This window comes from Euprymna scolopes, chromosome 41 (genome assembly GCF_053919585.1).
Source record: "Euprymna scolopes isolate OS-2025 chromosome 41, ASM5391958v1, whole genome shotgun sequence".
In the NCBI taxonomy this organism is placed as follows: domain Eukaryota; kingdom Metazoa; phylum Mollusca; class Cephalopoda; order Sepiida; family Sepiolidae; genus Euprymna; species Euprymna scolopes.
Genome location: NC_136522.1, coordinates 30,986,890 through 30,999,332, shown reverse-complemented (window position 1 = coordinate 30,999,332; position 12,443 = coordinate 30,986,890). Strand labels below are relative to the sequence as shown.

The following is a 12,443-nucleotide window of genomic DNA, read 5'->3' as shown; positions in this document are numbered from 1 at the left end:
AGCGTTTCTCCTCATAACATTTTATATCCTTTGAATTCTTATTCTCTCTTGGAATAAATAATATCGTAAGAATTCAAAAGATTAGACAGTTAAAGGCGCGTTTCTTCATTTTTATTTACTGTTTAATATTTAATTTTTCGTTTATATGTGTATATGTACTGTGTGCATGTGTGTATGTGCGTACTTATATGTGTATATATTTAAAACTGACGTGCACCTTCTCATTGGCTATACCTCCTTCTCCTCCTCCTCCTCCTCCTCTTCCTTCCTTTCTTTTCCATTCCCCTTTTCTCGGTGCATGCTCATACTTTCACTACACCGATGAAGACTGAAGGATCGGTCGAAAATAATGTACCTTGAAAAAAAGTTTTTTAATATTTTTTCATAATATTATTTTGTATTCCTGCACGTTACGAATTGAAAACGAATAAAGAAAAGTTGTAAGCTTTTATACTTCTCGAATATATATATATATATATATATATATATATATATATATATATATATATATATATATATATATATATATATATATATATGTATGTATATGTATATATATACATATGATCTTTTATCTTTTCTTTTTTTTGTATTTTACTTCAGTAAGTTTTAAGAGATCAAGGGGCTCCCTCCTGGAGCTAACACTTGATTCTGTTATGATTTAAATTTATATCCGAGGGCTCTTTTAAGAATAGATACTGTTCCCTTTATGGCTGCTATCTGTATTTCGTTACAGCTTGGTCTTCCAGGGATCGCTTCTAAGTATTTATGAAGATTCATTTTATTAAGCCAGTTGCCCCTATCACAACCGGTATAATGTTTATTTCTTTCAGAGACCATGTCGTTGTGTGTGCCTGTGTGTGTGAAACTAGGCCGACTTTTTAAAAGATTCACACAAAAGTACTTTAGGTTTTGTATCAGAATGCCTCCAATAAATATCGATAATCAAAAAACTCTAATGAGGAAAGGGCAGTTCGATTCTAACCAAATTTAACGAATATTGTGATGCTATAGTCAATCCATCTGCTAGGAATTAGGAAAGAAAAAAAATAATATATAACAAAAGAAAACGGAGTAAATTTATCCGATAACAAACGAAATAGAAAATAGGATTCATGATTAGACAATAGAAAGGAAGGTAGACAAAAGAAGACATGGAATTGTTGTCAGGGTGACGGTAACAAAAGTATGGAATAATGGATGTAAATATTTTTAGATTTGATTTGTGGGTACTTTATGATTGACAATGACGTTTATAACGCCGATACTAAGCAAGGGGTTAAAAACAAATAGGCGATTCCACAGATTTCGATGAAAATAAAATTATTGGATGTTTGGAAGATTCGTTTATCTTCATTCAATCCCGGCCACTGTCGAGTTTCCCTGATATCTATCTATCTATCTATATATATATATATATATATATATATATATATATATATATATATATATATATGTGTGTGTGTGTGTGTGTGTGTGTGTGTGTGTGTGTGTGTGTGTTAAGGGAAAAGATAAATTTCTAACAGAATGTGTATCTAGAATAATAGGCAAAAGACCATAATAGAACTCATCAAATTTTACACAAAAACATGCGAAATATTGATTCGATATTTCTTTTCAATTAGAAAACTTCATAATGGAATAAATATTTATTTTGTTGAAATCAGTTTCAATGTACAAAGATTGAAAGAGGTAGTGGATGGAGATGGATTTTTGAGATAGTGGGTAACAGTAAATGGAATGTTTAGCTTGTAGTTATCGTTATGTATTTTAAATGGTGGGGATGGAGGGAATATGATTTGTTAAAGTTTAGGTTGTGACTTTGTAAAGGAAGGGGAATCTGTTGTGAGACTGAGACGCAATTCTGCTATCACGTGATGAGGAGTAACGTCGATGGTACCACATTGTTGGATGAGCATGTCTAAGGAAGGGATGGAACTGTTACATTAAGTTTTGAATATAAATTTTATTGTAAGTTCTATAATCAGACGTTTTCTTTCTTTTTCTTTCTGATTTCTATACCGATTCATACATTTAGAAATATTTTTTACTTTCCAGTTTGAGATATTTTTCCGTTCTTCATTCTCTTTTTTAGCTTCATTGATTCAGACACTGCCAAAACGTAATATTTTCCCCATGATTTTTAAAAGAAGGCAAACACTTGTTATAAAGAAACAGTTTTATAATACTTACGTATTGTGCATTCTGTTGCACCTTCTCCATCCGTCGTGAAATCTTCAGGACATTTAGTACAGAGAGCAAATGGGTCAAGCAACTCTAGAACACGGAAAAATCCCTCTGGACATTTAGAACAGTTATCAGCCGCGTTTTTCTTCTCAAAGCCCGATTTACAATAAACTATAAAATAAAAATAAATAAAACAAAATTAAAATCTTTGCAGTTTTATTTTTCTTTGCTTGTCCCTGTTTACCTGTCTTTTCATGAAGGCAACGTTAAACACAATTTGAATTTTTAAAGTGAGAAATATTCAACTCCTAAAAAAAGGCACTCTGCATTAATTGCCTCAATTTTGAAAAACCTTTTCTTCACACCAAATAAGGCATATTGCAACTGAAGCATAAGAAGCTACTGTGATTGGGACTAGATTAAAGGGGAGGCATCCAAAGTAGGAGATTGGGAAGCATGTTCACATTGGATTAAAATTTCTGAATGTTAGTATAGGCAGGAAAACAGGGAGTAGAAGGAAATTTCAAAGGCAAGTTGGCTGATGAAAAAACTCTTAGAGTAGAAAGTTCCGGTATCAATGAACATTTACAGCAGAGGGGTGAGATTTTGCTGCTAATTAAGTGGGTCAGATGTATTCTCATCAAGGAGGTACAAATGCAGTAAATTTATTTGAACAAATTCCATGAAAGTTCATGAAACAACTATAGGTATGAAACACTGCTGTGATGTGACAAGGACTGGAGATTGGTAGACAGTGCGAGGTCTATTAGGCTATTAGGTTAAAATCTTGTTTTGTTCCTTGTCTAAAAGTAGTTGGTACACCTGTCCAGATGCAGCGACAATACTTCATACATGGGCTAATTGTGTCTTTATAAAGACATAGGATACTGGCAGACGTGAAAAGTTTTCTAACCCGGTAAATGGATTCTACATTCTTCGCAGCAGACTTGGCAATATGTTTGGAATTCATGTTGCTTATGAATGTTAAGCAGACGAGTTTGAACGTTGGAAGTCTTTTTCATATGGTTCAGCTATTGTTTTGGATGTGGGTGCACCTTTAGCTTGCCTGCATGTTTTAAATAGAGTGTGGTGTCATCAACAATTATACCCATCTCGGATTCAATTGAACTTAAAGACGACCAAGGTGTAGTCAGCTGGGAAACAGGCAAACGGCAGAGAGTTCCACAGGCGTGCAGTTCTAGGAAAGAAGCTTTGTTCATGGAATCTACGTTTTGATTTAAGCACAGATAAAGAGTGGAGAAAATTATTGACTGTGGTTTCAGCTAAACGGGTGTTTTTCATGAAAGATTGGTGAGAAGGGATCCAGAGATTGCAGCTCAGACGAGCACTTGCCATGGAAATAACGATAAAACAAAGACAGGTTCGCAACGCCCCTTCTTTGGGAAAGAGGTTGCAGGGAAGAGAAAAGTCCCCCCCACACACACACTAAGCTACAAAGTCTATTTTGTACTCTGTTAAGACAGGATAAGCTGCTTCTAGCAGCTCCTCCCCAGACGTGGCACAGTACTCCATTCTTGGACATACTTGGCTTTTATATAGATAGTGAATTACATCAGCAGTGAGATATCTGTTGGAGCGGTAGAAGGACCCCAGCATTTTTCCAGCGACCTTGGCAACAGATTTGATGCACATGTTTCATTTCAGATCAGGAGTGAAGCTTGTCAAAGCATGAAGCTTCTCTAAGACGAAAGCAATCCTTTTCAATTGATGCCAGATGGGGATCAGAACGTTGATGATGTAAAGATAGAAGCTTGGTTTAAGATGCATTAAAAATAACCAACCACCTCCCCCCCATTTTACCATGCGCTCAAGATCAGAGGAGAGAGAATCAGAGAAAACCTGAAGCACGAAGAAAGTTGGGCCCATGATGGACCCCTGAGAGACTCCAGCATTAATACTGTGAGCTTCTGATAAACCACTACTCTTATGAGCCTATCAGAGAGAAATGATTTAATAATTGAGAAGACATTTCCAGCTATACCATAACTGGAAATCTTATAAAGTAGTCCTTTATACCACACTCTATCAAAGGCCTTTGATATGTCAAGAGCAATTGCCCTAGAAAGGAAGCCTTTGTCAAGAGATTCACTAAACATATGAGACATAGCAGAACAGAAAACATATTGCATGTCACTAAAAGGTGATTTCTGTTGAGGTGGATTTTTTTTTCTGACAAAGGGAGAAGAAAAAGCTATATTCTAGGTCGGCAGTATTTTTATGTGAACAGTCGCCCCCGTGACATGTTGGAAATTTTCTCTTCCTATCTCTATCCTTATGACAATGTCACTAAAAAGGGTGCTGGGGGTAAACGTTTTAACTGGGTTGACATTATCCACCTGATAATCAGGGACCCGAACCTTGGATTAACCACTACGGAGGCTGTCTATTAGCAGGTTCAAAGTACTGGGGCAGCTGTATTGACATTTGGTGAATTGATTCAAGAACCATGCAGTAGCTTTTGTTAGGCTTTTTGTTGAGGCTTTTTATTGAGGCTTTTTTTTAGGCTTTTGTTGAGGCTTTTTGTTGAGGCTTTTTGTTGAGGCTTTTTGTTGAGGCTTTTTGTTGAGGCTTTTGTTGAGTCTTTTATTGAGGCTTTTTGTTGAGGCTTTTTTTGAGGCTTTTATTGAGGCTTTTGTTGAGGCTTTTGTTGGGGCTTTTTATTGAGGCTTTTTATTGAGGCTTTTATTGAGGCTTTTTATTGAGGCTTTTTATTGAGGCTTTTGTTGAGGCTTTTGTTTAGGCTTTTTATTGAGGCTTTTATTGAGGCTTTTTATTGAGGCTTTTTATTGAGGCTTTTGTTGAGGCTTTTTATTGAGGCTTTTTATTGAGGCTTTTATTGAGGCTTTTTGTTGAGGCTTTTGTTGAGGCTTCTCGATGCCATATTACCTTACTATGGCTGCAACAAAACATTTCTCTTTTTCTCTCTTACTCTTTCTTTCTTACTTTTTCTCTCTGCTTTGCTCTAATCAAGTCTGTCGACCTGTTCCACAAATCCCAAAACTGGCGTTGGACCGACTATTTTACTAAGTTCGTGATTAAAGGATACTTTAACTTAACATCAAAATCTGACTCTCAAGATCACCATGGGCATGAAATATGTGCCTACATTAAAGATGGCTTTCCATGTGGAAGGGACATCTCAAGAGAAGACTCAAAAGTACTCTACGTGTGCTTCCGGGTTGCATTTATATTTGCCATCTATCGCCCCCACAATAGAGAGGTTACTATATTCAAGAACATATCTGAGAAAATTGACCACATGCCATTTCTATGAAGACTTCAATAGGTTAGCCCATGCAAACAAGAAGATGATGAGGGGAGGTTCTAATTATTTACGAATCCACCCATGTGCCAGATACTAATGGTCAGTATGCAAGTCTCCTATACCTTTTTCTCAATACTTGCCCTAAGCTATGTTTATCTTTCAGTTCTGTCTTCATCGGGATCTTCCGACCATTCGGTTGTATCAGTTAAGATAAAAACGAAATGTAATGTCCTCAGACGTACCTCTATATTGTACAGTATATCGATCCTCTACGGCTGACTGGGATAGCTTCATATATTTATATCAGATCTACCTGTATGTTCCAAGTTTTAAAAATGTATCCTCTATATTATCAGATTTGACAGTATGGTTAATTGTAGGTAAAGACTGCTTCATACTCTTATTAATTACTAGCTGGACCCGTGAAAATTTCCCGTTTTCTTTTCTTTTTTTTTCACATACACATTATCCCATCACATATCCGTACCTTGAAACATTTACATTAACCCTTTACTGCCCTGGCCGACGAATTCACCCTGTGTACTATTTTTTTTTTAAATAGTAAATGAAGAGTACGATAGGTAAAATGTATGTAAATATGTATATACCAAAATCACGATATTAGTGCTCCAAATATTCTCTATAAATACATCTTCATTTATGTTTTATAAATATGTGTATTTAAAAATATTTTCAAAAGTTTTATTTACTTTTTAGCTTATTTATCATATACTTATTATATAATTGAGACTTAGAGTGTTTAAAACATGATATTGTTAATTTCGCACAGTAATGGGTTAAACCTGTGCATTTTGTTCAAAAATATTTGAACCTAACGTTGAACCTAACCAAAACTATCCCAGAATATGTTCTTGATGTTTAGATGCATATGCTTGATTACTTAAAATACATTTCAAATGTCAACGTTTAAAAATTATAAACTGTCATTACATCTGTTTTTTCTCCCATATACGTCCACTATTCAGATTGCCTCAGGGAACCCAAACACATGGACAATTTTAGATGACTTCTGTGCATACGATATTTCGTGTAAATGTGATTCCTCTTCTGTGGCTATGCGTGGAATCATTAAGATGTTGGACTTTAACTCTCACAGTCTTCATTGCTCTTGCTCTTGAGAACGCTACATAAAGCTGGCCATAAGTAAAGCATGGCTTTGATAAATATATGCCAACTCTATCAAAAGTCTGACCTTGAGCTTTATTTATTGTCATTGAGTATGAGAGGCGAACTGGGAACTGAGTGCGATGAAGAACAAAAGGAATATTGGCATCGCTAGGTTTCAGTTTTATCCTTGGGATAAGTACTCTCTTATGAGCGTGAGAACCGCTGATTATTGATGCCTTGATGCTGTGCTCGTGAAGCTGAATGACCTCTAGTCGAGTGCCGTTACACAGTCCCTGAGTTATGGAGAGGTTTCTCAGTAGCATAATTATTGCTCCAATTTTCAAATTCAACCTATGAGGAGGCATGCCAGAGGGAGTGAGAGAATTAATGAATTCCATTGGATAATTTTGTGCTTCCTCGTCATTATCGCAACTTACAGAATCAGTGCTGAGGTACGTTTTATTTTCTGTTGGCAACATTCTCAAAATTTCCTCATTGACCGCTAAGCATTCAGAATTCTTTGGAGATAGGATTACTCTTGCTTTCATCTCTTCAGCTGTACAGTTGTCAAACACCTCCGATATCAAAGAGCCATTACATGTGCACATTTCAGGAATGTCAATAACATCTGGAGCCACTTCATCTAGAGAACTCTGGAGTGATCCATTGCCCATTTGCAGAAGCCATCTTGAAAGCTCCTGTTCATTTGAATTTGCTCTCATGTTCTGTGTGAGGCTCATGTGATGAAAGCTGTGCCATAAGTCTGAGCGTTTGAGGCACACATCTAGCACAGCAGCAGGAGGAGCTCTCGGGACAACCGGAAGTACTTGTCTGAAGTCGCCTCCAAGTAAGATTACTTTACCACCAAATGCAGTGTGGGTGTTCATTATATCTTTCAAGCATTTATCAATGGCTTTCAGCGCATAGCATGGGATCATAGAAGCTTCATCAATAATGAAGACTTTAACTTGCATCAGAAAATTTCCCTGCTCAGAGTTCGGTGGCACATGGCAGACACTTGTTTCGCTTAGGGGAACCGGAAGCTTGAATACTGTGCAAAGTTTTGCCGCATTTCAGCAATGTTGCAGCAATACCAGTCCAAGCAGAAGTGTTTGTCTTAATGTTGTTAGCGTTAAGGTATTCATATAACTTGTTGAAAAGATAGGTTTTTCCTGAACCACCGGGTGCATCCACATAAAACAATCTATTTTCTGTTTGCTCACCTTGCTCAACAGAGAAGGCACTTGCAACCACAGCATTGAATATCTGCCTCTGTTCAATATTAAGAGAAGTTACATCTATGTTAGAGTTTCCAACATCTCCTTCATGTCCAGGATGATCTCCAACTGGTTCAGGCAGACCAAACATGTTGCAATTCATGCCATTTTCCATGAATAAGGTATTCAGAAAGTGGAGAGCAACATTTTCAGCAGTTATGTTATCATATCTAAGCAGCAGATCTTCGATCATAAAATGCTTATTCTCATTCCATAAATGCAGAGCATTCACGGGCTGGTTGAAGACGCACATCATGGAAAACATGGATAATAGTTGTCGTGGCATCTGATGAGCTGCTGCTTCTGTCAAAGCTTCCTGCAATGCATTGTCATTCTCAACCAGGCGCAGTCTGATGCATGCGTCTTTGAAGGTGGCCATTTCTTGACCATCGATTGTCTTCAAATCGCTAAATGAAGTCGCTCCGGGGACATGAAGGAGCAACATCCTCAAATAAAATTTTTCTTCATTTCGAGGACTTGCAGAGTACATTCTGGTTATAATGTTGCTGAATCTAATTCGCCGTGTCCACTTTGTTGTTTGTTTGTTGAAGACATAATGCTCAGGTACAGAACAATAGAAAAGATTTCTTGCATTCTCATCTGTTTGATTGAGTTTGAACCAAGCTGTCAATTGTGTGTCACGTTCCTCTGCTCTTGCTGCCGCCTGTCTTTGATTCCCTTCTCTATAGTAAACATGCTGCTCATCAGGCAAATGTACAGCCAAACGATAAACAGTGTGGGGTTGAGCATGCATTTTGAACTCTGACAATCTCCAAAAGCCCTCTGGAGGAGACACATATCTACATGACAAAAACTGTTTAACTTCATTGTGTTCATGTATTCCAGTGGGCTCATTATTCTCTAAAACATGTCTGATTTCCATGTTTGCACACTCGTGACCTTTATATATATATTTGAATAAATATTTTACGCTTTTCACCGAGGAACACACTTCAACATTAATATGGGCACGGTATTTTTCCTGTAGATACTTATTGTATGGGACAACGAATCTGTTGTCAACCTCATGAGTGCCAACTTGTACCTTTTCTCCATTGTTTCTCCGTCTGTACACTGGATATCCGGATACATTTGTATTCGTTTCTTCAAGGAAATCTTTTGGAAATTTTTTCTCACATGTTCCATCAACCATGTACACAGAATTAGGATTTGATGTCCAACATGGACCATGGATCATCAATGTTCTCACGCATTCTCTCAACTCTGGGTAGTCTAATGAAGGTATTTCAGCACAAACCATCTCATCAATTTGTTTTCTTGTCCTCAGTTTGTCTTCTCGCAGCATTACCAAAAGGTGGCAATGTGGTAGACTGCGCTTTTGAAATTCAATGACATAGATATGAGCAACTGGAACACCAAATATATGTCTATCCTTGATATCAATCAAAAGTTCCTTTAGGTGCATGTTATAAACTCGTGCAACTAAATCTGGCCTGTTTTGTGTTGTTTCATGCGGTCCAAGGTTCTGTGATTTCTCGACACTTTGGGTTACACGTGTATGTCAAGAAAATATCTGGTTTTCCAAATTTGCAGACGATCGCCATGGCATCTTGATATGCTTGTTGCATGTTTCTCGGACTTCCTGTGAATGTAGAGGGCAAAATGACTGGAACACCTGCCTCTTGATGCTCATTCTGTCTTCCTAGGTGATCCATGAGACCTGAATAAAGTGCCACTCTTAATTGTGTTTGGTTATTTTGAATGAAGTTCAAACGGCATCCCTCCACCTTCACATAAGCGTCAACAATATATTGTTGCAATAATTTTCCAGCTCGATGCAAAGCACTAAAGCCATCTCTGATTGCTAGCCGGTATGAGTAAAACTCTTGCATGGTGACTTTGGTGCGAACACGAGTTTGGCGTTGTGCCACATGAGCCATTTGTATATGCCATCCTGATTCTCCATTCGGAAAGAGAAGAGGATAAACCATGGGATCAAGATGGCAAGAGATGTAAGCAATCCTCTCCCTCTGTTGACCTATGGGATAAACAATGATATCACGATGTACTGGAGGTGCACCATCATTACCAACGAATATGGCTGCAATCTCATTGCCTGATGGGTTGTTGTATGTCCTTCTGTCAGGGCCAGGGATGAAGTACATGGTTACTTGTCTTGGTGACACGTTCTCAATTGCAGCTCTCTCTTGTTCTTGTTGTTCAATATCCCTCATATTATGGTATGCTGCTGCATAAGGATTATTAATCATCGCTTCATTTATCTTTTGAAAAACAGACACTAAACAGTTAGCATTTTCTGGAGCATTTACTCTATTGTGTATGGCTTTATTGGTTTCTATGATGTACAGCTGGCCATATCTTCTCTCTTCAGGGTCATTTGCATGGAGGTTGCTTGCGTAGTGGTAAGTTTGACCTTGTAAACGGAAACAATAGGGTCCACGACCTGGAGGGGGTCTAATATTGGCACCAAAAGATGCAAAAGCAAATGCAGAATTATAGTTTCTTATATTCTGCCTGAAATTTGCACCTTCGGCATTGTTGGTATCAAATAATAATCTTAAATTTTCGGGGTAATCTTGTAAGGGGGGTAGCAGTACTTTTCCGTTATGACAGCAATTTAGTTGTTCTCTTTGGAATCTTAAGGCTCTGCAAAATTGACATCGGACATCCATGGCCCCAATGTAATATATTTGGCGTTCCATATTGTGGGCATTTCTATGACGTTGAACTCTATTTCGCTCATTTTCAAGATGATTTTGCGCTCTTGTTGATTCATATTATTTCTTCTTACATGGTCCTGTTTCTCATGTTTTCTAGAAATTGCTGTTTTTCTTCCATACTCATATTATTTCTGTAGTACTTACCAACACAACAAACGCCCTCGTGTTTGTGCCTTGTATAGGCATGCGGGACAACAAAACTTGGGTTTTTATAAGCGGAAGTCTCGAGATTGTTAGGAATCTACAGGCGCATGCGCAAGAGAAGGGATTGAGATAGTGGTATAAAGGCAGGTCGAGTGAGAAGGTTGTTGTTGTTGTCATTGGATGTTACAGTGACTCATGCGTTAGCAGGTGATTAAGAGGCGGTTTATTTTTGTGTGTCAAGTCGCGCACCTCGGTGAAGGTGATATAAATCGTTCACCTCGGTGAAGGTGAAGGTCATAATTTCTTCTTACAAGGTCCCTGTTTCTCATGTTTTCTAGAAATTGCTGTCTTTCTTCCATATTCATATTATATCTTGTTTCGTGGTCTCTGTTTCTCATATTTTCTAGAAATTGCTGTCTTTCTTCCATATTCATATTATTTCTCCTTACGTGATCTCTATTTCTCAAATGGTCAAGATGTAATTCTCGCTCATCCTGGCTCATATTACGCCTTTGCTGTTGCATTCTTTGTCTGTTTCGATCACGGTTTGATTGTCTTTCCTCTTCTCGCAAACGCTGTCGTCTGATTCTCTGTCTCTCTCTTGCTGCTTCTCTTTGCTGTGTTCTTCTTTCATCCATTGCTCTAGATGGGCCAAACGGTCTGTGTTTAATCTGTCAATAATAAATGAATTTTTTTTTCTCTCTCTCCCTTGAGCGTTCTCTTTTTTCTCTCTCTGCCTGGGTTGGCAGACGATAATAATTATTTGAAGCCAAATTTTTCAGGAAAAAAGCAAAGAAGGCCAAATTTAAAAGCGCAAGCACATTTTTGAAGTAAAAAAGACTAACAAAAAGCCAAATTGAAAATTAAAGGAAAATTGACTATATCGAAGTTGTTGACTTTCAAATATAAACATTTAGTAAGTAACTGTGTAAACAGATTTTAAAATATTTTTAATTAACGAAGACTCTCTTTCTATCTCTCTCTCTCTCTCTCTCTCTCTCTCTCTCTCTCTCTCTGCCTTGAGTGTGCGTACAGAAAAGGGCCGAACTTGAAAAAAAAAAGCCAAACAGAAACTCTGATGGCTAAACTACTTTTTCTTTTTTTTTCTCTTCCCTCCCCCATCTATCTCTCCCCTCTCTCTCCCCCTCTCACTCCTCTATTTCCTCCCTTCTCTCCTCCTCTTTCCTCTTGGCTTAAAAAAATGTGCCTGCGCCTTTGGATTTGGCCTTTTTGGATTTTTTTTCTGAAAAAATTTGGCTTCGAATAATTACTTTCAAATATAAACATTTAGTAAATAACTGTAGAAACAGATTTTAAAATATTTTTAATTAACGAAGACTCTCTCTCTCTCTCTCTCTCTCTCTCTCTCTCTCTCTCCTCTCTCTGTCTATCTATCTATCTATCTATCTATCTCTCGCTCTCTCTCTCTGCCTTGAGCGTTCGTTCAGAAAAGGGACAAATTTGGAAAGAAAAGCCAAACAGAAATTCTGATGGCCAAACTACTTAAAAATTTGGCTTAGAATAATTACTTTCAAATATAAACATTTAGTAAATAACTGTGGAAACAGATTTTAAAATATTTTTAATTAACGAAGACTCTCTCTCTCTCTCTCTCTCTCTCTCTCTCTGTCTATCTATCTATCTATCTATCTATCTATCTATCTCTCGCTCTCTCTCTCTGCCTTGAGCGTTCGTTCAGAAAAGGGACAAATTTGGAAA

The 12,443-nt window shown here is 37.4% G+C and overlaps 1 protein-coding gene across 2 annotated transcripts in view; it reads right to left on the bottom strand.

The window, feature by feature from the left end:
• Positions 1 to 12,443, bottom strand: part of LOC145266710 (cysteine repeat modular protein A-like) — a 199,509-nt gene that overhangs the window by 168,064 nt on the left and 19,002 nt on the right. For both annotated transcript variants that reach the window (XM_080122634.1, XM_080122635.1), the window contains exon 3: positions 2,194 to 2,358. In XM_080122634.1, coding sequence (XP_079978760.1) covers positions 2,194 to 2,358 — 165 coding nt within the window. The remainder of the gene's footprint in view (positions 1 to 2,193; positions 2,359 to 12,443) is intronic.